The sequence below is a fragment of the Schistocerca nitens genome, chromosome 10 (genome assembly GCF_023898315.1).
Source record: "Schistocerca nitens isolate TAMUIC-IGC-003100 chromosome 10, iqSchNite1.1, whole genome shotgun sequence".
NCBI classification, from domain to species: Eukaryota; Metazoa; Arthropoda; class Insecta; order Orthoptera; family Acrididae; genus Schistocerca; species Schistocerca nitens.
Window position 1 is genome coordinate 34,076,368 of NC_064623.1, and position 25,555 is coordinate 34,101,922.

General features: G+C 42.3%; 1 protein-coding gene across 1 annotated transcript; it reads left to right on the forward strand.

Annotated features, from left to right (window-relative positions):
- Positions 1-10,931: 10,931 nt before the first annotated feature.
- LOC126210039 (uncharacterized) lies at positions 10,932-17,362 on the forward strand. Its single transcript, XM_049939141.1, has one exon. It carries the CDS (start codon positions 11,709-11,711, stop codon positions 12,231-12,233), a length of 525 nt encoding a protein of 174 aa, XP_049795098.1. The 5' UTR covers positions 10,932-11,708; the 3' UTR covers positions 12,234-17,362.
- The last annotated feature ends 8,193 nt before the right edge of the window (positions 17,363-25,555 follow it).

The window sequence follows — 25,555 nt, forward strand, 5'->3', positions numbered from 1 at the left end:
CTGTTTTGCTTGGTACCGTCATATGTTTAAAATTGCTACTCTGCAGCAGATATCATTTTGTGTTCTCGAGTTTGCGAAGGGCAATTCAGTGGTTACAGTGCAAAGACGTTACAGGCTGACGTACCAAATTAATCCTCCGATTGGGTGGAATATTCGCAGATGGTATTGAAAGTTTCTAAATACAGGACGTATACGTAAAGGAAAGAGTTCTGGCCGCCCTCGTGTACCTGAAGAAAATATTGCACGAATTCAAACTGCTTTCCAACGTAGTCCTTCAAAATCAACTCGTCGGGAGTTACAACTGCCTACAACAATTTGGCGTGTTTTGAGACGTCGGTTGGTTATGAAGCTGTGCAAGTTGCAACTGTTCCAAGCTCTGCATCTTAATGACAAACGCAAGCGTGTGGCATTTTGTAACGAGATTCCTGATGCTATTGACAATGATAAAACTTTCGCACAACGCATCGTGTTAAGTGATGAAGCGATTTTTCATGTTAGTGGTCAGGTAAACAAACACAATGTTCGAATTTGGGGCCTACATAACCGACATGCAGCCACTGAACAAGTACGATATTCGCCCAAGGTCAATGTGTTTTGTGCGACATCCCGATCATCTGTTTACGGCCCATTCTTCTTTGACGGAAAATCTGTTAACGGCCAGCAGTATCTCGCTACGTTACAAAACTGGTTGTTTCCGAGACTGCACGAAGACAACTTCATTTTTCAATAATCCCCTTCAATAATCCCCTTCACTGGAGTCGCCCTATGCGTGAATACCTGAATGAAACTCTACCGAACCGTTGGATTGGTCGTCAAGGAGCTGGCGACTTAGCATGTCTCAGCTGGGCTCCACGGTCACCGGATTTGACACCCTCTGACTTCTTCCTCTGGGGTTTCGTTAAAGACATTTATGTACCACCACTCCCACAGAACCTGGAAGAGTTGAAGAACCGGATCTTTACTGCCATAACATCACTGACGAAGGGCATTCTTGCCCGAGTATGGGAGTAATTTTGTATCGATGTGATATTGTTCGTGTCGCTGATGGAGGACATATTGAACACCTTAATCTGAGCTTGAGAGGTTCGTAAATATGTGTGTAAAGTTTCATATTCGTATGTCTTAAAGTTTATGCATTCGAAATACATACATTCTTTTTGAAACACCCTGTACTTTTCTCCGTTCGTTTGTGTATAGTGGAAGTCGGAAAGTGACCTGATCTTCCAACTTGCTTTATATCCATATGGTAGATTTCCGGACATTTGGTCCATGTTGTTGTTGTGATCTTCAGTCCTGAGACTGATTTGATGCAGCTCTCCAGGCTTCTCTATCCTGTGCAAGCTTCTTCATCTCCCAGTACCTACTGCAACCTACATCCTTCTGAATCTGCTTAGTGTATTCATCTCTTGGTCTCCCTCTACGACTTTTACCCTCCACGCTGCCCTCCATTACTAAATTGGTGAATCCTTGATGCCTCAGAGCATGTCCTACCAACCGATCCCTTCTTCTAGACAAGTTGTGCCACAAATTCCTCTTCTCCTCAACTCTATTCAGTACCTCATCATTAATTACGTGATCTACCCATCTAATCTTTAGCATTCTTCTGTAGCACCACATTTCGAAAGATTCTATTCTCTTTTTGTCCAAACTGTTTATGGTCCATGTTTCACTTCCATACTTTCAGAAACGACTTCCTGACACTTAAATCTGTACTCGATGTTAACAAATTTCTCTTCTTTAGAAACGCTTTCCTTGCCATTGCCAGTCTACATTTTATATCCTCTCTACTTCGACCATCATCAGTTGTTTTGCTCCCCAAATAGCAAAACTCCTTTACTACTTAAGTGTCTCATTTCCTAATCTAATTCGCGCAGCATCACCCGACTTAATTCGACTTCATTCCATTATCCTCGTTTTGCTTTTGTAGATGTTCATCTAATATCCTCCTTTCAAGACACTGTCCATTCCGCTCAACTGTTCTTCCAAGTCCTTTGCTGTCTCTGACAGAATTACAATGTCAATTTGATCCATATAAGAACTTTATTTATGATGTCCTACGCTACAACCCCTGGACGACAGTAACAGGAGTTGTGAAACAGTCTATGTCTTATTAATAGCATAAAATCACGCGCGTGTTACGTAAAATATCACCTCTACATATCTTCAGCTTAGTAAGATGATCGGTATAAACGATACAAAGTTATTTTCTGTTTGAAGATGCTTGGCTACAGTAGCCTAATGATTGTTATAATCACCTCAGTGTACTGTCCACTTACATCTTTTGAGACAAATTGTAAATGAAAATATCTTTAAGATTATTTAATTTATTTCAATCTGTGGAAGGACCATTAGCGTCTCTCATTATTTTTATAAATATGCATTATGCGTACTTGTTTTATGGCATGCTCTTGCAGATCTCCTGACAATGGATCAATTGAACAAAAACTACCTAATTTTTTTCACCTTATAAGCAGAAATGATGATAGAGTGTGAAGAAATTGAAGGAACCAAGCAAGCATTTAATAAAAATGGCAATAAATCGGGGACTCGTCGTCATGATCTGAGTAAACTTTCTAAGAAGGCTTTCTCCAGATTGCTCTGTCTTCAAGCATCTGCCGGTACACTTCTTTCAGCATCTTCGAGACGCTTTCCCAAAGGTCGAACCAAACCTGTGACCATTCATTCTGCCCTTATTTGTGTATGGCGTTAGTCCTCTTTGGTGCGGCTCCCATACGCTTTATCAGTATTCCACGAGGGCCTGCTGCAAAGTAATTCCTCCGAACTTTTTATGCGAAAACTCTTAATGGCGCGTAACATGGCGCTGTGTAATGTAACAATGTCGGTACGCGAGAAACAGCTTGCTGCAATCGAGTTTTAAATTCGAAGAGTTCGCCTGCACGTGGAACACTCTTTCGTTCAGCTTGACAATGCCACACCACACAAGAGCGGTGTGATATCTGCAGCAATCCGACACCTTCGGTTAAATCTCGTCGATCATCCTCCACATAGTCCCGACTTGGTCCCATCCGATATCCATCTGCTTCCAGCCTTATAGGACAGCTTCGAGGACTTCACTTCGATAGCAATGAAGCGATGCAAGCTGAGGCAGGGTTGTGGTTCCGTCGACGAAGCCAAACATTCTATAGCGACGGCATCAACAAACTGGTCTCCCGTTAAGAGAAATATCATTGTCGCCAGTGCGATTACGTTGAGAAGTAAATATGTAAACATGATGAATTAAAAAAAGGGGAAGTTGGCGAAAATACGTGTTTAAACACGGAGGTACGCATGAAGTATCATCCGAAATTGTGCTAAATGCATTCTCTGAGCATTATTTCTAGTAGTTAGTTCATGAGCCCACGCGAATAGATTCAAAAAAATGGTTCAAATGGCTCTGAGCACTATAGGACTTAACAGCCATGGTCATCAGTCCCCTAGAACTTAGAACTACTTAAACCTAACTAACCTAAGGACATCACACAACACCCAGTCATCACGAGGCAGAGAAAATCCCTGAAACCGCCGGGAATCGAACCCGGGACCCCGCCACGCGAATAGAAAACGGTTCTGACAACACACTTGACCTCTTAGCAACAAATAATCCGGAGATAATAACAAGCATCAAAACGGATACAGGATTAGTGAACACAGGGTTTTGGTAGCGAGATTGAATATTCTAACCCCCAAATCCTCCAAAAACAAACGAAAAATACACTTATTCAGAAAAACAGATAAAAATTCGTTTGGTGCGTTCCAGAGAGACAATCTCCACTCCTTCCAAATTAAAAATATAAGTGTAGACCTGATGTGACTTGAATTCAAAGAAATAGGATGGGGAGCAATTGTGACATTTATACCAAATAAATTAACAAACGACGGAGCTGATCCTCCTTGGCACACAAAACGGGTCAGAACACTGTTGCAGAAACAACGAAAAAAACATGCCAAATTTAAACGGACACAAAATCTCCGAGATTGGCGATCTTTTACAGAAGCTGGAAATTTAGCGCGGACTTCAGTGCGAGATGCTTATAATAGTTTCCACAACGAAACTTTGTCTCGAACCTGGCAGGAAATCCAAAGAGATTCTGGTCGTATGTGAAATATCCCAGCGGCAAGACACAATCGATGCCTTCTCTGCGCGATAGCAGTGGAAACGCCGTAGACAACAGTGCTGCCAAAGCAGAGTTACTAAACACACCAAAGAAGACGAAGTAAATATTCCAGAATTTGAATCGAGAACAGCTGCCAACATGAGCGACGTAGATGTAGATATCCTCGGAGTAGTGAAGCAACTTAAATCACTTAACAAAAGCAAGTCTTCCAGTCCAGCTGTATACTAGTTAGGTTCCTTTCAGAGTATGCTCATACAATAGCTCCATACTTAACAGTCACATAGAACAGTTCACTCGACGAAAGGTCCGTACCCAAAGACTGGAAAGTTGCACAGGTCACATCAAAATTCAACAAAGGTTGTAGTAGTAATCCGCTAAATTACAGGGCCATATCATTAATGTCGATAAGCAGCAGGATTTTTGAACATATATTGTGTTCTAACACTATGAATTACTTTGAAGAGAACGATCTATTGACACGTAGTCACCACGGGTTTAGAAAACATCGTTGTTATGAAACACAAGTAGCTCTTTACTCGGATGGAGTGTTGAGTGTTATTGACAAGGGAATTCAAATTGATTTCGTATTTCTAGATTTCCCGAAGGCTTTTGACACTGTACCACACAAGCGGCTTGTAGCGAAATTGCGTGTTTATGAAATATCGTCTCAGTTATCTGACTGTTTTTGTGGTTACCTATCAGAGAGGTCACAGTTCGTAGTAATTGACGGGAAGTCATCGAGTAACACAGAAGTGATTGCTGGTGTCCCTCAAAGCCGTGTTATAGGCCCTTTGCTGTTCCTCATCAGCACAGGAGATAATCTGACCAGTCGTCTTCGATTGTTTGCAGATGATGTTGTCGTTTATCGACTAGTGAAGTCATCAGAAGATTAAAGCAAATTGCAAAACGATTTAGAAAATATATCTGAATGGTGCGAAAATTGGCAACTGACCCTAAATAATAAAACGTGTGAGGTCATCTACATGAGTGCTGAAAGGAATCCGTTAAACTTCGGTTACACGAGAAATCAGTCAAATCGAAAGGCCGTAAATTAAACTACATACTTAAGAATTACAATTCTGAAGAACTTAAACTGGAAGGCTAACCAAAGACTGTGTTTTATTGACAGGATACTTAGAAAATGTAACAGAGCTACTAAAGAGACCGCCTACACTACGCTTGTCCGTCCACTTTAAGAATACTGCTGCACGGCGTGGTATCCTTACCAGATGGGGTTGACGGATTACATTGAGAAAATTCAAAGATCTGCAGCACGTTTTGTATTGTCACGAAATAGGGGAGAGAGTGTCACTGAAATGATACCGAATTTGGGGTGGACATCATTAAAACAAAACCGTTTTTCGCTGTGGCAGAATCTTCTCACGAAATTTCGATCACCAATTTTCTCCTCCGAAGGCCAAAATATTTTGTTGACGCCGACTTACATAGGGAGAAACGATCATTATAATAACATAAGAGAAATCAGAGCCCGCACGGAGAGAAATAGGAGCTCGTTTTTTCCACTCACTGTACCAGAGTGGAATAATAGAGAATTATTATGAAGGTGGTTCGAGGAATTCTCTGCTAGGCACTTAAATGTGATTTTCAGAGTATCCATGAAGATGTAGATATAGATGTAAAATGCGAATTACGTTTGTTTTCTTTAAAAAGCTGAGAGTTCTCACATTTCAGCACACACTCTTAGGATTGGTCGCACGAGTGTTTTTATGCAATCTGCTTTGTAGACTGATCATATTATCCTATTTTTATATCAGTGAAGTGAAGCCTACCGCATGCCTTACCTAAGACCGGGCCTATGCGATCGTTCCATTTACCCCAAGAGATTGCTACACGCAGGTATTTGTTTGGGCCGAACGATTCGAACTGTGACTCACTTACATTGTCAGAAGGTTCTAAGTTTTTTCGTTTCGGGAATTGCGCAGTTTTATATATCTGAACATTTAAAGCAAGTTGCGAATATTTACACCGCTTGGAAATTTCATCAGTATCTGTCTGAACATTTGCCCCTTTTTTTTTCGGAAAGTACTTCATTAAAAATAGCTGCACCGTCTGTGAATCGCCTGAGATTATTATTAATATTGGCTGCTAGGTCGTTAATATACAACGTGAACACAATTAATCTATATCGACACACCTATTTGCGAATTCGAAAAACGAGTGAAGTGTTTTGACGATGACAATGGCAATACCCAAAGAGAAGCGGTGGCATAGCTTCAGTAGCAATCACTGTTTTATTTGACAAATTCAACGAAGAAAGAAATCAACAGATTTAGGTGCGTAGCGGCTAAAAAAAAGCAGGTATCCTCGTTGAAGAAGCGAGGTCTTTTTGTATTAAACGATCTTCGATTCGCCTTAATAGGAGAAAATTGTGTGGAATTACATAGCACTTTGTCGAGATTGTTTTATTATTTCGTCATAAACAGGTTTTGGGTTTTATTAGACAGCCGTAAATAGTTTTTCGTATTGAGCGCTTACTACTGTCATTTACAAGTCACGGTGGAGAGTGCACAAACTTAAGAAAACGTGAAAGCATTTAGTGAAGATGTATTTGTTGACCATTTGCGATGATTCGGCTATAAAGAACGTAAATACTTGCCATGCCATCTGCTGCAAAGCGAGACGAAACAGTTCCGCTCTTAATGACGTGTGCTTACCTTCGTTGGGGACCACGGTCGTAATTTACTTTCTGAACGAAATTGCCGTCATTTGACTGTAAATTCTTTATTCTTCTTTTATTTCGCACTATCGCGATTTCGATTTTATAGTTGTTATCAAGCGTAAAAGTGAAATCTGAAACAAAAAATATGTGGCTCATGTAGTGTATGTGGTAACACAAAATCAGTACAAACTTAAGGAGCATGAAATATACGACTTGTCTGAATGGCATGTCGTTATCGAAACATTACAAGACGTTTGCGGTCATAGACACTTCGAGCCGTAGCATCATCAGACCAGCGTGCGATAAAAAGAAAAAAAAAGTATGAGATTTAACATTACGCACGGTTTAACTCTTCGTTCTTGTGGTCAAACAGTTTAACATCTATAATGTGGTAAATTTTGTGTAACTTCATACTAAATGCTTGAGTTAGAATTTGGAAAAAAAACATGATGTTGTATTAGTTATTTGTGAAAACATTGTCAGTGAAAAAAAATGGTTCAAATGGCTCTGAGCACTATGGGACTTAACATCTATGGTCATTAGTCCCCTAGAACTTAGAACTACTTAAACCTAACTAACCTAAGGACATCACACAACACCCAGCCATCACGAGGCAGAGAAAATCCCTGACCCCGCCGGGATTCGAACCCGGGAACCCGGGCGTGGGAAGCGAGAACGCTACCGCACGACCACGAGATGCGGGCATTGTCAGTGAACCATGGTAGAATACATAAATTGGAAAAAGTTTTCGTTTTCCACAAAACAACATTATTTTCTCGGGATTCTGATAAGTTTTGTAATTTTCAACCATAATGCTCACATTATCAAAAAAAAAAGAGACGTGATAAGTACAATTTTATACTGTTCTAATTGCACTTGTAATGTATTGTTTGCTTACATATAATAGTTAGGCCAAAGATGTTCACTCCCTGTCTTTTTCATTACTGAAATACCTTTCACTTGTTGGAACAATGTCATACAAACAGAAGAATTTAGAACATGTACCGTAGCGAAGTTTAGTATTTGGATCTTTGGGTCTAGGAAATACGACACACCTGCTTTGTGCTAGTTTTTCTTTGTAGGGGCAGCTTGATTGGTTTTTGTGTTAAATTTCTTTTTCAGTCTTGGCTAAATACTTAAGATTCTTTACACCATGGAAATTTCATTCCTAATAAGTTTCCTGAGATGATAGCGGTTGGAGACTATTGCTGAACAAACTGGGTTATGAAGAATCAACTCATAGACTACATATAACCAGTGCCTTTTTTCTAAAATAAAGTTTGAGGGTACTCCGACATTGGATATACGAGGTGCGCCTAGAAAAAAACCGGACTGATGCTGGAAAAAGCATTTATTTACAATTATTTACAATTTCATGTTATCTCCTTCAATGTACTCTCCTCCTCGGTCTCTACACCGCTCCATACGAATTTTCCACTGTTCATAGCAATGCTGCAGATCATTTTCGGTAAGTCCATACATTACTTCCGTCGCTTTTTCTTTTACTGCTTCAACAGTCTCAAATCTAGTTCCTTTCAAAGCTGACTTGACTTTAGGGGAAAAAAAAAGTCACAGGGGGCCAAATCAGGTGAGTAGGGTGGATGATCTAAGATGCGAATGTTGTGTTTTGCCAAAAACGTCTTCACTGACAACGCACTGTGAGCTGGGGCATTGTCTTGGTGAAGGATCGATGACTTTTTTCTCCACAAATCGTTTCGTTTTCTCCGTACTCGCTCACGTAGGGTAGCCAGGACGCTCTAATGTAGTAATGCTGATTCACTGTTTGTCCCTCTGGTACCCAATCAATGTGCACAATCCCTTTGATGTCAAAAAAAAAAAAACAATCATCATTGCCTTGAATTTCGATTTTGACATTCGTGCTTTTTTTTTGTCGTGGAGAACCAGGAGTTTTCCAATGCATCGATTGGCGTTTAGTTTCGGGATCGTAAGTAAAAAACCACGATTCATCGCAAGTAATAACATTTTGTAAGAAGGTGGGATCACTTTCAATGTTTTCCAGGATGTCAGAACAAATCATTCTTCGGCGTTCCTTCTGTTCAATTGTCGAACAAGTTTACCGATTTTTTCAATGTTTGCATCAGTTTTTGCTGACAATGGTCTGCCAGTGCGAGTGTCATCACTGGTGTCTTCGCGGCCATCTTTAAATCGTTTAAACCACTCAAACACTTGTGTTCGCGATAAACAATCATCGCCGTACACTTGTTGTAACATTACAAACGTTTCACTTGCAGATTTTCCTAGTTTGAAACAAAATTTGATGTTAACACGCTGTTCTTTCTGTACACTCAACATTTTCCGACGCACAGACAAAACGTCAACTACTTAAAACAGACGCCACGGGCAGACTGAGTGCAGGAGGCAGATGAAACTCGAGCAGTAGGCGGAGCGAGAGTCACGTGACAGGCCACGCGACTTTCAGCCTTATTGCATTCGTTTTATTGTTTCACCAGTACTAGTCCGGTTTTTTTCCGCCACACCTCGTAATGCAGCGAAAGTTACTTATAACTGAAGCATGGGATACCACCCGTCTGCTTTTAGCCACGACATCATCAACACGTCGAACTACAAAGAAAAATATAATAAAGGTATCGTTCCAAAGTCCAACACTCTGGATGGTCACTTAATTTTCTATCATGCTCACGTTCGTTCACTGCATTTTCACACATAGGTTCAGTGCTCAGGTTTAGAGTTTCACTTTCGTCATCCACTGATGTTGAACTTCCGGGCTTTTCATTCGCACACAAATTACTGACTGTTTTTAGTTTTTTAGATGCATGAGAACAAGTAAAATAGTTTGTTAGTTTTCTGCTTGAAACAGTCAATGACATCGCTTTTCCCACCAAAAATGGCACTGGTATCGTTCGTATTGCAATTACCAACACGAAAAAATGAAGTAAAAAAATTACGCCCGTGAAATAAATCTTTGGCTCTCTTCCAAGTTCTCAACATAGTAAAACAATTACTTTGTCGACGAAAAAGTTTAGGGGTACGAGTCCCCCAGCGTTCCCCCAGAAAAACAGCACTGCATACAACACAACCGGTATTACACTTTCAACTCATCATATCTGTGATAACACAGACGCTCCACTACTGTCGTGAGGTTTGATAAACCCAAGCGACGAAAAACTTGCCTGTTTTTCTTCACAAAAGAAGCTAAACGCAGAGTAACAACAGTAAAGGCATCTGCAGCTTGTGAAAGTGAGCTAGAAACGTGTTGATGCACAAATTATTCTCAATTTCATGGCAACGTTGAATAATTCATTGACTTGTGTGTGTGAAAACCAAGCACACTAACCAAGGGTTAACGCTATGTGCTGTTCCAGTGGTGACCAGTACAGTGCCGCGTCGGGCACGAACCATGTCCAAACACAAACTAAAATTAACATTCGACTATGCCGCTACAGAGACTGTTACTCATTGTGTGAGCTACATGATCTATGGAGTGGCAACGCCACAGCAAGGAAGGGGGACAGGTTGTTTATTTTTAAAAGACGCGCTGATTCAGTGCCAAGAGGCAAAGTCTCTGTGATCTAAACAGGCACTTCCGCTTTTGATAGGACTGCGTCCTCTGTCGCACTACCGCCTACGTTTCACTCTGTGGAAGACGCGCCGGCAATTAGCACTTGGTTAGCACGCAGCTGCTTCGGCGCTCCGCCGCTAACAATCTCTGACGTCGCCCTGGGCGGTCAAACCACGGCGCAGTAGCGAGCCAGCGCTCAACACGCTGACGCATTCCTCTTGCGTCGTGCTGTACCCGCCCTCCCGCCCCCTTCCCACAATCCGTTCCATCGCTTCCGACCTTCTCTCTCCGTCTCCCTCTCTTCATCCGTCCGTTCCTCTCCCTTCTCCGCAGCGGTTCCCTCCCCTCCCCTCAGCGCCCGTGTAAACGCACACACATACACGTACAGAGGAATTTGTGCTGGTTGCAGTACCTCCCCTCCCTTCCCCCGCTCCGATCTACCGAACGCCGTGCAGCTCTCGGCGCCGGCGCCTGTGACGTCACAGGGCGGCGGGGACCCTACGTCACGGCGCTCCAGCCAATCGCAGCGCCAGGCGGAGCTGCCGTTATATAAACGCCATCTGAGCGGTGGGGCGACTTCATTCCAGGTTGTGATTGCGCGCGGAGAGGACGTTTACCCAGTGGCAACGTTCACGAGTGACTGCAAGCGTGATACCATTCCGAAGCTGACTGTTAGTTTCTTTTTCTGTTTTCCTCCCGCCGGTACTTCAGTGAGTGTTCATCTCTAGTTACCTCTCGCGGAACTGAGTAGTGATTCGACTGCTGTGAACTGACCTAATTCTGTGGTACTTTGGGAAGCTCGTTTCCGCTGCGACCTGAGAGTGATTCGACAGCGGTCAGGAGTGTTTGCATGCGTCGAGCTGTAACGAGTTTAATATTGACATACTTGGTTCTGCCAGCCGGGGCGACGTATTCGGTGCGAATCGTGCAGCACTGAGACGAAAGCAACAACGGAGCTCAAAGTGAGAAGCGACACTCTTTCCGCCGACAGCAGACTTTCTATCGACTCGGACTGCCAGCGTTCGGCCGCGCATCGACTTGCCAGCGCAGCACTCGCCACATCGACCGGCAGCCAAGGCGCTTTATTTATAAACACTCGATCGGCCAGCGCCGCATCAGAAGTGGCTAACCGGCAGCGGCACCATCTCGAGACCGTAGCGACGTTTCGAGGAAGTGAGTTTGGAGCTCGGCCGTCACCCCTGCGTCCAGGCTGCAGGAGTAATCACTACCGCACGAGACTGTCGTTACACACCTAGGTGTCTGATTTGTGGAGAGGAGAGTGACTGGTCCAGGTTTGGAAACAGTTGAAGGTGAGTGTATTGGAGTGTTTGGAAGCTTTTCACGTGGGACTGTCCAGTAGCAGACCGGAGCCATGGCGTTTATGATGCCCGTGGTGAAGAACGACTGGGATATTTACAAGACAGGAAGGTCGAGGCGGAGTTCGGAGTGTTCCAACCCCCAGTCGTGCCCCCGCTCGAGGAAGGTCAGCGAGTGCAGCAAGTCTGAAGGCCCCAGCCTGTCGACGTCCCCAGGGAGCGACTTCGTGGTGGGTGGAGTGGCCTCTCCCGGTCACCACAGAGCTTCGGTGCCGGTCGCCATGTCCTCCATGAGCCGGCAGTTCTCCAGCAGGGCGTCGTCCAGGGCGTCTCTCCAGTCGCCGTGCAAGTCCGCCTCCTGTTCGCCCCCGAAGGCGGCGAGCCTGCACGCCGGGGGCGGGGGCCACCACGGGGGCGGCGGGCACCACCACCAGTCGTCGGCGCCGGCGGCGTCCAGCTCCGCCTCGCAGAGCTCGCTCAACAAGTTCCACTCGCGGCTGGTGGACAAGCTGAAGCGGTCGGTGCTGCGCAAGGAGAGCACCGTGACGCCGCCCCCGGCGGGGGCGGTCGCCGCCTCCTGAGGCGAGGAGACGGCGGAGGACGCGCTCGCCCTGGCGGCGGCAGTTTCTTCGTCGGCGTCCTCCACGGTCTCGGTCCCGTCCCCCGGGGGTGGCGCCGGCACTGCCCCCGGGGGCGGCGGCGTGCCCATTCCAGGGGCGGGCGGGCGCCGCCACGGCCAGCAGCGCGTCGCCAGGTCGTTCCCCGGCACGGGGCCGTCGTGGGGTGGAGGACGCTACTAACTGGCGCCGCTCGCGGAGGAGCCCGGGGGCGGCGGCGACGCTGCCTTCCGCCCCCGCGACCGCCCCCGCAGCCTCCATCGCCGGTGACGACGGCGGCGCGGACGGCGCCAGCCTCTGCAGCGCAGGTTCGCCAGAAACGCAACGCAACCCTCTGGGGGTCAACCGCTGTCGCAGCTGTCTCCGAATGGTGCACCGCCACTTGCTCCAGCTTAAGAGGTCTGCATGTCGCATCTGCTGTATCGTATTATTCAGTTCCACAACTGCTCCTCAAGCGATTTCAAAAGTACGTTACTGTATCTAAATCTTTAAGCTTTCATAGGCATGGATGTAAATACTTAGGCTTCCAGAGCCTTTGTAGTCCAATTAAAAGTCTTCTCAATATACCGCCATATCATGTTACAATATACATGAAATGCTAAAATACTTAAAGGCTGACGTTTCAGCTGTGTTGCAAGTACCTTCCTCCAACATATTCTCTGAGGAAGACCACTGCAACATTATTGAAACGTCAGCTTTTTGGTTTTAAGCATTTTAAGTATTTTATAACATGGTGTAACAGTACACACGGACGGATTTTAATGAGATTCGTAGGTTCTGGCTACCAAAACCAAAGTTTTCATGCTTATATTGTCACATAGTTCTTTAATTTTACATGCTCAAAAGTTTCACTCATAATATCAAGACCATTCTTGTGAGTGATTCCAGTAGTGAAATGAGCACACTTCATACATGTACTTTTATTACAGTCACAGCATCCTTTCTATTCATTCTCAGCTACTTCCAAATTGAACACGGGTAGTATTGATGATCAAATAGAGATGCTGTAGCAATATATATACGAAAACGAATGCAATTACTCAAAAGTGGTAATACTGTATATGTTGTAAGGATCTTGTGACTGTCTTAAAAGTCATTTTATGAATCTTGATGCATTGGGAAATGATGTGGCCATACAGCTGAGATGATCTACTTGTGACTAAAAGATTATCATCTTTTCTAAAAACCTTTGCAGTATGCCTGTTTGGAAATTTCATTTAGTTACTTATAAAAAGTTCACATCAGCACAGCACATTCTGCATCTTCTCGAAATTCGCAAGCCTGTAAGTGATGTTGACTCTATAGTATTACCCAATTCATAGGCCTTCACAGATGTCAGCCTACATAGGTCTACAAGGTATTGTGGCACTATTATTCCAAATAAAATATTTTGTGCAAGTACACAAATGACTTTTTTCAAAACTGAAGTAGTACACATTACTTTTCAGATATATTAGAAAACTAGTGTTTTGTTCAATTCCCTGTGTATTCTGGGGGAACAAGTACATAAACTACAAGGCCTTGTCTTATCAACTTCAGAATTTTTACTATTTTTCCGTCTTTTGTCAAAAAAATGTTGAAGGGTTTCGCATTATGGAACAATATACTGAAACAGTACCTACAATGATTTCTCCCTCAGGCACATATCAGTATGATATGAAATTGAGATGATGTGCTTAAGCAGCCTGTTAGTACCTTCTAAAGATTACATGGTATTGTGCTATAAAATTTGTGTATGAGTTTATAGTGGGAGCAGGCACTTTGTTTTAAAACCCTGCTAATTTGGCTACCTTCACCACAAAGATTATGTGATAATGAAGGATAATCAGTGATTAATTGTAACATCCAACTTAATGTCACAGCTATAGATGATGGTATTATGTCATGTAACGTGGGTGGTACATGTAGCAAAAGTATTGTAACTGAAAACAAAATGTAGAGTAAAACCACATTTAATGTTGTGGATCATAATTATTGAAGCATTTGTGATACCAGGATCCTTTATGGAAATGATCTATATAGTTTTGGCCATCATCTCTTGCACAAATGAAATTCGAAACATTTGTACCAGATCATTATGATTTCTGTCCTGTTTGGGCAACATTCATGTCAGTTCTGCTTGCCAATAATAAAGCTAACTGTGTGGAATGTGTCTGTGCTGGTGTAGTGACATTATTAGGTACATTAATGTGCCTGACAAAATTCCTTTTGTAATGTGGAGAACAATCAATGACAATAACATTTAATTAGTAAGAGGGTAATGCAAACAACCTTTTACAGCATTTTTGATTAATTTGACTGACTACACTTTCCGAAATAAGTAATTTGCAGTTAATTTGATGGGAATCAGATTCAAGTGACATAGAATATGTGAACATATTTACATTGTTGCAGACAATTGCTTTGGAGTTTGATGACAACACGTGGGCAGTTTCAGATAGAGTTGTCATTTTTCTTTGTATTCCAAATTTTGTGTCCAAATGGCGGTGCTACATTTTGTGCAGCTAACAGAACTCGCAAATTTTTCATGTACCGTCGGCCGTGCACCAGCCTGAAGAATGCACTGGCAAACATTTGTATATATTTTTAGTGCAGATGTGGAAATTAATGCTTGTTTACATATTTTGTGCAGTGTGTCACATAGCTTTCTCCACAGTGCCATTGTTCCATAAACCTACATAGGAATGCATGTTGCTGTCATTCAGATTTTTTGCAAATACTTTCTCTATATTAGAATAACATGTTTTAAGTATGCAGCATTTGAATACCTTTGCTGAGTGATTATAGATACAAATGCCTAAGTATTTCTGTTAACTAGCATCAATTTTTAAGTATGTTACAAACCCTACTTTTCCCGTTATTATATTTATTGACTTATGAAGGTAACGAAACCATTTCTGTACTATTTAATTTGGTGCCTAAATATGAAAAACTCTGTTATAAGGCAAAAACTGTATGGTCTTCATTGTCTCTGTTGTACAGTGCCCTGTATTTCCTTGTGACTGAAATTAAGTACTTACTTATTTAAATATTTTGATTCAACTTCAACTGGATATTTTGCTTACTGCAGTTAAATTGTAAATTAGAAATACAAAGTTTGTTCTAGGTTCCATCATACTGACAGGTGTATCTCTGCTTCACCAACAGCTGACAGCTGTTACATATGTTAGTTGTATTCATACACACTGCCATAAAATGTGAATGCTGATCCTTTTTGCAGTGCACAGTATTTTTTAATTGTTATTTCAACAAGAGGGTTGACTGTCTTTTGAATGCAAATGTTCAATAAGGACAAATATTTGTTAGCTTTAATTTTGTCATGACTGAGTATATGGATACCAAGCTTCATAGTTATATCTGTAGTTTCTGTCTGTGTCTGAACGAAAGGGGTTCAATTGTGCCTTCAAGTTCATGGCAGCTTGTTACTGGTTTCTCTAGTCTGCCTCATGTAGGCTAAAATGTAACTTTTGTGGTTAAGGTTCATGGCCGACGGTCACCTAGCACTAGCTCCCAAGCATAAGCATATAGTTCCTCAAAATGCGATACCCCTTGCTTGACCTCGCCTTATCGTGGACATTAATACGTCCAGTGCCAATGGTTAACTTAGTGTCTGGCAATGCGTCTTTAAGTACTGTAGAGTTTATTAGCAACATAAAGTGTAATGGATGTACTGTATGTTAAAATACTTAGTTTTTTGCGACTAAAGAAAACTTTGTGCTGTACAACACAGCTGCAGTAATATTTTGGAAGCATCTAGCAAGTCAGAAGCAGCCTTGCCAGTCTTTTCTGCCTTAGGCATTAATTTACAAAAATGAAAACTATATTAACTGGAACAAAAGTTGCCTTTAATGAGAACATATAACAATAAGACTTTATGAACTAACAGTCTGATTAGAAAGGGCATCTTGTTGTGAAATAAGCTTGATGTGGACTTTCTTGTATGGATGAACGTTTCCTACCATAGGTAACAAATTAATCAATTCAAAGTCTTCTGAAATTACACAAAATTATCTTGGAATTAAATTGACTTTATCTCTGTATTTATCCCTCTCAGTAAAACTTGATTTCAGTTTACAAATTGTTATTCTACATACATTGATTATGAAACCTTGACACAGTTGCATCTTCTTGTGTGATATGTTCCTCTTTATGTCAATGTTACAATTTTGAGTGTACTTTCAATGTAAAAATGTAACACACATTTTACTATTGTATGTATGATTCAAATCAGAAAGCTGTGTTGGAGCTAGACTGCTGGGTGCCAACTTACATAGTATATATTTTTTGTTCTCTCTGTGATGAGCAGTGGATCAGTTGGATTCTACTGTAATACTTTTCTTAGTCTATACTTGGTAGCTTCATAGTTCATAGGCCTATATAGCATTTGCCATTATTGGCAAAATATAACTTAATGTTGATTCTTTTAGAGTATATCCAAATGTATTTGACAAAAAAGACTTGAAAGATGACCTCACGTTGTAATGAGGGGTCTAAACGTATTTATTGGTGAGCTTTTAATAGGGTTTCTCTGTTTTAACTTGAGAGAACTTCAGTTACTTATTTCATTTTATTCTGCAGTTATGCATAACAATCACACAGACTGATGCAAGTAGAATGTATGTGTAAAATTTAGGTATAATCCAGCTTTCATTATTCATTTGTATTAATCATTGTACGTTGCACCCTCATATCATGCAATTTAAATGATAAAACCAAATAAAAATGATACATTCCAGATAAATGTGTAAGTTATTTTTTCTATTGAATGAATTGGAAAAATATGCACATAGTAAAAATTGTTGCCAATTGTGAGATTTAAATTGCTGACAACAAAATCCACAACTGCTCAGTTAGGTCTTAAAATGCATAATTTCAGTTGTAAACATTCAGTAGCTCTGTTCATCATTCATTTTATTTTTGTGTTAGTTATTTGTTGATTATTGACTGTAATGTTTGCAAGAAAGATATGTTGTAGATCTGAGAAATGTGTGAGCCTAATGTATTTAATGAATGAGTTTTGTATACATTTGTGTAACTGATTGATGTAACCACAAAAAATTCATATCTCTACAATATATGTGTTTAAAATGAAACAGTTAGTAATTTTATTTTCCCTGGATCCAATATCCACCCTCCTCAACATTTTTTTAGAAATTTAAAGCAATAAAAGCATTCAGTTATAACAACGATCCTCTCTTTACTAACGAATCACTTTCTAGAAGTTTATTTGAAAAAAAGTCAGTTAGTATGATGAATGTGTTGTTTCCAAAGGTTAGAAAAAATGTTTTTTATTTAATTACTCATAAGACAACATTATTTGCATTACACTGGCTGTAGAAGTTTGTATAAATTCAATGAAGTGTCTTCAAAACTTCTGTAGTGACATGTTGCTAGGAAGCATTTCACATGGACCATTCACTAATTTTTTATAAAAAGGAGAAAATTTTATTACTGATTAGTGCGGAATTATATAAGTGGCCACTATAAAAAAAATATCAAATGTAATATATGTACAGGTCAAAACTATTTGTGATTCTGTTTGAGCTGTTTGTATGAAAAACACTGAAGGTTTTAAATATTTCTGTTATTGTAGAGATGCTGCTACAACAAACTGACAAAATTCATTTCAGTTTATATCTGGCTATAATTTTGCACAAAATATATTTTGAAAACAGTCTGAGTGCACTGACAAAGCATAAGTGAAGTGGATGCAGTTATCCAGTGATTCTAAAGCACCATAATTTCTCAAGTTGCCAATAATATCCAAGAATTGCTGTTGCCAACTGCACACTGGGAACACCTACACAAAACGATTTTCTGGGCAAAACACCAACAAAGACAACTAATAGTCAATGACAACAGGAGAATTCCGTAATTGATCGTGGAGGTGTTATAAACAGTGCTTGCCACACTTTAAACTGATGTGTTTCTATTTTGTATGCACAGATGGGGCAAGCATTCTTTTTTTATATGAGCCACACCAAGTTTTCGTCAACCAAGGGCAGTAGTAAGAGAATGGAGGTTTGTCCACTGCTTCATTATGCTCCTTTCCTTTGATATTTCACTTTATCACTTAAAAAATTGTATCAAAATTGACAAGACTATTATATGTAATGGCAACTAGTGTGATGTGCGAACCAATTTCTTAAGGCATAAATATGGTCTTTCCACCGTTTCATTACATTCGGTAAGTGTGTAACGGCCGCATTAAATGTGTGAGAGAGAGCTCATAATATCACTGATGTTAAGGTCCAAGGAAACAACTGTAATACTTCGAAAATAATAGAGTAATTGTAGTAGGATAATAGGTGAGAATGGACTAAAGCAGAATTAGAAGGCGCCCCTGTGCTGTTTTCTGTAGGTCGTATAGTGCTGCATTATATTTTTTTATCGACCATCTCTCACCAGTTCTCGGAGCTCACATCGTACGTAGAATAAACAATCAAAAGTGTTGCTTGCCGTTAAATTTACATACAAATTGTTGGGCGCACAATACTCCCGTGTTTTTGCACCGTTGTTAGATAATGTGGGTGTGCTAGTTCCATTACTTCTCTACCAGTATCAATTGGAAGTTTTTGCTCAGTCATTGGTGCTACACGTCAGTTAATGCCCATACTGTGGTTACATTCTTTCGCAGAAACTGTTCGATTGTATTGCAGATGCATATAGCGTAATGTCAAAGTTCCTAACCTGACACCCATGAAAGTACAGTGATGCGCAGAAATTTGTGTTTGTGGCAGGAGAATAATAGGACAAAGGAATAACGTGGATGGAAGTGTTCAAAATAGGAGCACATGATGTTTTTTTTTTCGGAATAATAAAATTCGGTTAATACCTAAGATACGTTCGTTTTTCACGGTTTGCACACAAGTGGAAAAAAATCGTAAGTAATGAAAAATTTGGGTCCCTGCAACATCTCCCTGTAAATCATCGAAAAGCACATGGCGGAGGGTACCTTCAGCAGTACTGTATATCAAAATACTCTCTCAAACTATTGACTTAAGGCTTGACGAATGATGGCTTGCACAATCTCTACGGCAGTAATACATATGCCAGATAAGAACCAATATAACTGAACTGGATGAATGGTGTATGTTACTGTTGCTGGCTGCCTATCCAACGGCTCCCAGGGGCAAGAAAAATTTGATTTTCAGTGTGACGTATAATTACTGAACGAATTTAAAAACTTAAAATACTGCCATAGTCTACTCATTAAGAGGTACAATCTTACATTAAAGGTAAGTTACAAACTGTTCGTATGTTTTGAGGCAGCATGACTCACACCTTGCAAATTTCCCAGACTATATTCACCCAGTCATTGAGCATAAGAGCCCGCAGCATATTCCAACGAACATTAAACATAATCTCAAACCTTTTAGAATCTTTTAAGCGCAGACACCCACTCATCCCCCCTCCCCGCGTACACAAAATAATGAAGGGAAAAAAGTTTATATATATTTTCGCTGTTTATTCAGTAAAACACAGGCATCAGACGTTATTACTTCTTTACTACTCATTCTTTTCGCAACACATTTTGCAGGCAGTATCCATATACTCTACTGAGTGTATGGGGCGGCGGTGCCATCTTTTACAAGAGAGCACGAAAACTATTTTTGTGGTCAGCCAGAAAGTGGTGGAGAACTTATTGATCAGAGATTCCAGTCTGCAAGTCCACATTCTTGTCTTGCCAACCGAAAGAAATATTTCTATTGTCTGTTTACTCACCAGGACCAGGAATTGTGATTATAAACGAAGATTTTGAGTTCTAATTGATAGATATATTTGATAAACTTTCACACGCAAAACATAGTAATATTTCTGAAGATAATAATAATAATAATAATAATAACAATAAATAAGGTTTTTTCATCATAAACAGCACTATGAGCATTTCAGAGGCGACCTCTACCGTAAGTTCCCCATAAATGGTCTTCCGCTCTGACTTCTAGAATCGAAGTTAACCGCTCGTCACAAAAGTGCCACGCGGTTTTGCTATCATTACGGGCGGCACACAAACAGTAACTTCCGCGAAATCTGAGCGATCCAGGACGGTGTACAGTCCTAGCGAGTTCAGATTCTACCAAAATATACATTTAGTAGTGACCAGGTTGTGACGTAACCCAAGGCAGCGCGTTAGCCGGCGTTTGACTGACGAGGACCGTATGGTAGCTGCGTGCGAAATGAAGTCTTCACTGCCTCTGCCAGCCGCTGTGACCGAGCGGTTCTAGTTGCTTCAGTCCGGGACCGCGCTGCTGCTGAGGTCGCAGGTTCAAATCCTGCCTCGGATATGGATGTGTGTGCTGTTCTTAGGTTAATTAGGTTTAAGTAGTTCTAAGTTCTAGGGGACTGATGACCTCAGATGTTAAGTCCCATAGTGCTCAGAGCCATTTGAACGATTTGAACCGCACTGACTCTTAGGCCGCATTTACATATGGGCGCAGCGGACGACTGAAGGAAACATCTGCAGTCATCCACGCTATCCCTAAGTAGCAGCATCTAAATGGCCGCTTTACCGGACACATATTATTTTATAACACTGTCATGAATAAATTTAGAGTATTCGTAATTTTTTTATGAGAGGAGTGAAGTAGGCTCCAATCACAGAAAAAGTTTTAGCTCGACTGCGTTCAAACTTCGCCGTCTAGAATTTTTAGAACGGAACTGACGGTAGAACATGCCTTCTGAAATACAACTTCAAGAGACCCTTTATTGGTTGTTATTTACATCAAAGTCTTGTAACTTATTATAGCCCCATTATTTAATGGGTTTCATTAGGTGCTGTAATCAAAATATTCTATCATTTATGTAAATGATACATAATCTACTACAAATAGGGACGTTTTTGTTCCAAATTTAGTTTTCACTAAATTACTCGAACACTAATAGAGGTAGCTCAATGGGACCGCATACTTAAAGATTTTTTTTTCGAAGTGAGGCACCATACAAATATTGAGCTTTCTAGCTTTATTATTTAGCGCCGCTTAATTTTCGTGAAAACGTGGATTCTGACTAAAAATTTTGTTCCGATCAAGTTGAAACGTTTAACAGTTAATTTTGACATACATTTGCACATTCTGAGCGATTTTTTGTGTTATAGCTTTATTATTTTGCGCCACTCACTTTTTCTTACTATGTGATCAAAAGTATCCGGACACCTGACTGAAAATGACTTACAAGTTAGTGGCGCCCTACATCGATAATGCTGGAATTCAATGTGGTGTTAGCCCACCTAAGCCTCGATTACAGCTTCCACTCTCCCAGGCATACGTTCAACCAGGTGCTAGAAGGTTTCTTGGGGAATGGCCGCCCATTATTCACGGAGTGCTGCACTGAGGAGAGATATCGATGTCGGTCGGTGAGGCCTGGCACGAAGTCGGCGTTCCAAAACATCCCAAAGGTGTTCTATAGGATTCAGGTCAGGACTCTGTGCAGGCCAGTCCATTACAGGGATGTTACTGTCGTGCAACCACCCCGAAACAGGCAGTGCATTATGAACAGGTGGTCGATCGTGTTGAAAGATACAATCACCATCCCCGAATTGCTCTTCAAAAGTGGGAAGAAAGAATGTGCTTAAAACATCAATGTAGGCCTGTGCTGTGATAGTGCCACACAAAACAACAAGGGGTGCAAGCCCCCACCACGGAGAACACGACCACACCATAACACCACCGCCTCCGAATTTTACTGCTGGCACAACACACGCTGGCAGATGACGTTCACCGGGCATTCGCCATACCCCCACCCTGCCATCGGATCGCCACATCGTGTACCGTGATTCGTCACTCCAGACAGTGTTTTTCCACTGTTCAACCGTCCAATGTTTACGCTCCTTACACCAAGCAGGGCGTCGTTTGGCATTAACCGGCGTGATGTATGGCTTGTGAGCAGCCACTCGACCATGAAATCCAAGTTTTCTCACCTAGCGCCTAACTGTCACAGTATGTGCAGTGGATCATGATGCAGTTTGTAATTCCTGTGTGATGGTCTGGATAGATGTCTGCCTATTATACACATTACAATCCTCTTCATCTGTCGGCGGTCCTGTCAGTCAAGAGACGAGGTCGGTCTGTACGGTTTCGTGCTGTACGTGTCGCTTCACGTTTCCACTTCACTATCACATCGGAAACAATGGAGCTAGGGATGTTTAGGAGTATGGAAATCTCGCATACAGACGTGCGACACAAGTGACACCCAATCACCTGATGACGTTCGAAGTCCGTGAGCTCCGCGGAGCGCCCCATTCTGCCCTCTCACGATGTCTAATGACTACTGAGGTCGCTGATGTGGACTACCTGGTTGTAGGTGGCATCACAATGCACCTAATACGAAAAACGTGTGGTTTTGGGGGTGTCGGGATACTTTTGATCACATAGTGTAGATTTTATTTCTAGCTCAGGAAATAAATAAAATTCCGTGTGCCTGATTGAAGTATATACACTAGTGTGCGAAACATAAGAATGAAACTGACTTCCACAGTATGTGTCATTGTCAAGTAACATAATTTGATAGAACTTGCACCATACGTAGAAAGAAATGCTACAGTATGGCACAGAAGGTATGTGGAAGAAACACGCAACGAGACGATCAGGAATGACTCTTCTGTTCAAAGACAATCATTCATTTCATTTCCGTGTCCGGTCAGCATTCCCAGAAGGTAGCAACTCCGATGGCTTTGTTGTTTCGCTCGATCAGGTTCTGTGTTGTGCAGGGTTGTTCAAATTGAGGACATATTAGCAGTTGGGCCGGGTCTTGTGTTGTTCCGCACTCGCAGGATGTATCTCCATCAGCTGGCAGAATGCCCCATTTTCGCATGTTGGTCTTGAAAGGAGGAACGCCCACCCTAAGACGACTGAGCGATCTCCAAATAGGGTAGGGCAAGTCATTTCCTGGAGCTAGCTCTTCCTTTGCAGCGATATCAGGTGGTAGCTTGCTCTTCCACCTGGTGGTGCGGTTAGACTCTGGTGTTCCCTCTAGTGGTTGAGTCCTGGTGATGAAGCTCGTTCTCGACTTCACTCGACGGACTACAGCCTGATGATCATGCAGTGGACGTCGGCGATCATAAAGTTTGCTTAGCCCTCTCTACATCAGCAGCAACAGCCCTTCTAATGGTGGTGGTGGTGGTGGGGGGGACTATCGGTTAGATTTTATCGACTGGAGTTGGCTTCCTACGTCCCGACAAGATTGGGACGGTCTCATTGATTGCAATATCAACCTGTTTGGTGTGAGTGGATGCACTCCACACAGGTGAAGCATACTCTGCAGCGGACACACACAAAGCAAGAGCCGAAATTCTCAGGACGGGAGAGGACTTGGTCCCCAGGCAGTGAATGTGAGCTTCCTCAAGATGTTTTTCCGTGAACTAACTTAAAGTCTGGTGTTACGGCAATGTTTCTTGAAGGGCAGATTTCGGTCATGGGTAACACCCAGATATACTGGTGTTGAACAATGCTCCATGTAACGTCCGGTTCCCGCCGAGCTTCTTGAGCCTTGCGTGCCTCGTGTTCCCGCCATCATGTATTTTACACCATGCTTTTAACGTACTTCCACCTCACTACGTTAATTTAAATTACTACTGTCACTGAGTTGCTGCTTTGATTGGCCGTGAGCGGCGCTAGCAGCGCATATCGATATATCCCCTCTGGTAGTATCTTTACTCGACTGCTGTTACTTCTCGGTCGTTGTCTCTTGTAAGCGAGTTCGGTTCGCGAGTTCGTGCTGCCAGGCAGTTGGAATGCGTGTGGAGCGCAGTCCGGACCTGCCAGGCGAGGAGTCGCAATGCGGCGCTAGTGCAGTCGGGTTGGAGCGGCAGTGAGGTCTGCGTCGACATGGCTCGCCCGACCATTGCCGCCACGCATCACTTGAGCCGGGCCACGGTCTTGCTGGATCGTCGGTCGGTCGTCCTACCGAACGACGCGTTTTGGCTCAGCGATCGTTCATGAGTGGGCTGTGTGTGTGTGTGTTTGTGCATCGACTCCCGATTTGTCTTCGTGCGTGCTTACAGGGTGTTTCAAAAATGACCGGTATATTTGAAACGGCAATACAAACTAAACGAGCAGCGATAGAAATACACCGTTTGTTGCAATATGCTTGGGACAACAGTACATTTTCAGGCAGACAAACTTTCGAAATTACAGTAGTTACAACTTTCAACAACAGATGGCGCTGCGGTCTGGGAAACTCTATAGTACGATATTTTCCACATATCCACCATGCGTAGCAATAATATGGCGTAGTCTCTGAATGAAATTACCCGAAACCTTTGACAACGTGTCTGGCGGAATGCCTTCACATGCAGATGAGATGTACTGCTTCAGCTGTTCAATTGTTTCTGGATTCTGGCGGTACACCTGGTCTTTCAAGTGTCCCCACAGAAAGAAGTCACAGGGGTTCATGTCTGGCGAATAGGGAGGCCAATCCACGCCGCCTCCTGTATGTTTCGGATAGCCCAAAGCAATCACACGATCATCGAAATATTCATTCAGGAAATTAAAGACATCGGCCGTGCGATGTGGCCGGGCACCATCTTGCATAAACCACGAGGTGTTCGCAGTGTCGTCTAAGGCAGTTTGTACCGCCACAAATTCACGAAGAATGTCCAGATATCGTGATGCAGTAATCGTTTCGGATCTGAAAAATGGGCCAATGATTCCTTTGGAAGAAATGGCGGCCCAGACCAGTAATTTTTGAGGATGCAAGAACGATGGGACTGCAACATGAGGCTTTTCGGTTCCCCATATGCGCCAGTTCTGTTTATTGACGAAGCCGTCCAGGTAAAAATAAGCTTCGTCAGTTAACCAAATGCTGCCCACATGCATATCGCCGTCATCAATCCTGTGCACTATATCGTTAGCGAATGTCTCTCGTGCAGCAATGGTAGCGGCGCTGAGGGGTTGCCGCGTTTGAATTTTGTATGGATAGAGGTGTAAACTCTGGCGCATGAGACGATACGTGGACGTTGGCGTCATTTGGACCGCAGCTGCAACACGGCGAACGGAAACCCGAGGCCGCTGTTGGATCACCTGCTGCACTAGCTGCGCTTTGGCCTCTGTGGTTGCCGTACGCGGTCGCCCTACCTTTCCAGCACGTTCATCCGTCACGTTCCCAGTCCGTTGAAATTTTTCAAACAGATCCTTTATTGTATCGCTTTTCGGTCCTTTGGTTACATTAAACCTCCGTTGCAAACTTCGTCTTGTTGCAACAACACTGTGTTCTAGGCGGTGGAATTCCAACACCAGAAAAAACCCCTGTTCTAAGGAATAAACCATGTTGTCCACAGCACACTTGCA

Bases quoted from the DNA above. Each gene is read 5' to 3' on its own strand.
- LOC126210039 (XM_049939141.1), top strand. From the start codon at position 11,709: ATGGCGTTTATGATGCCCGTGGTGAAGAACGACTGGGATATTTACAAG.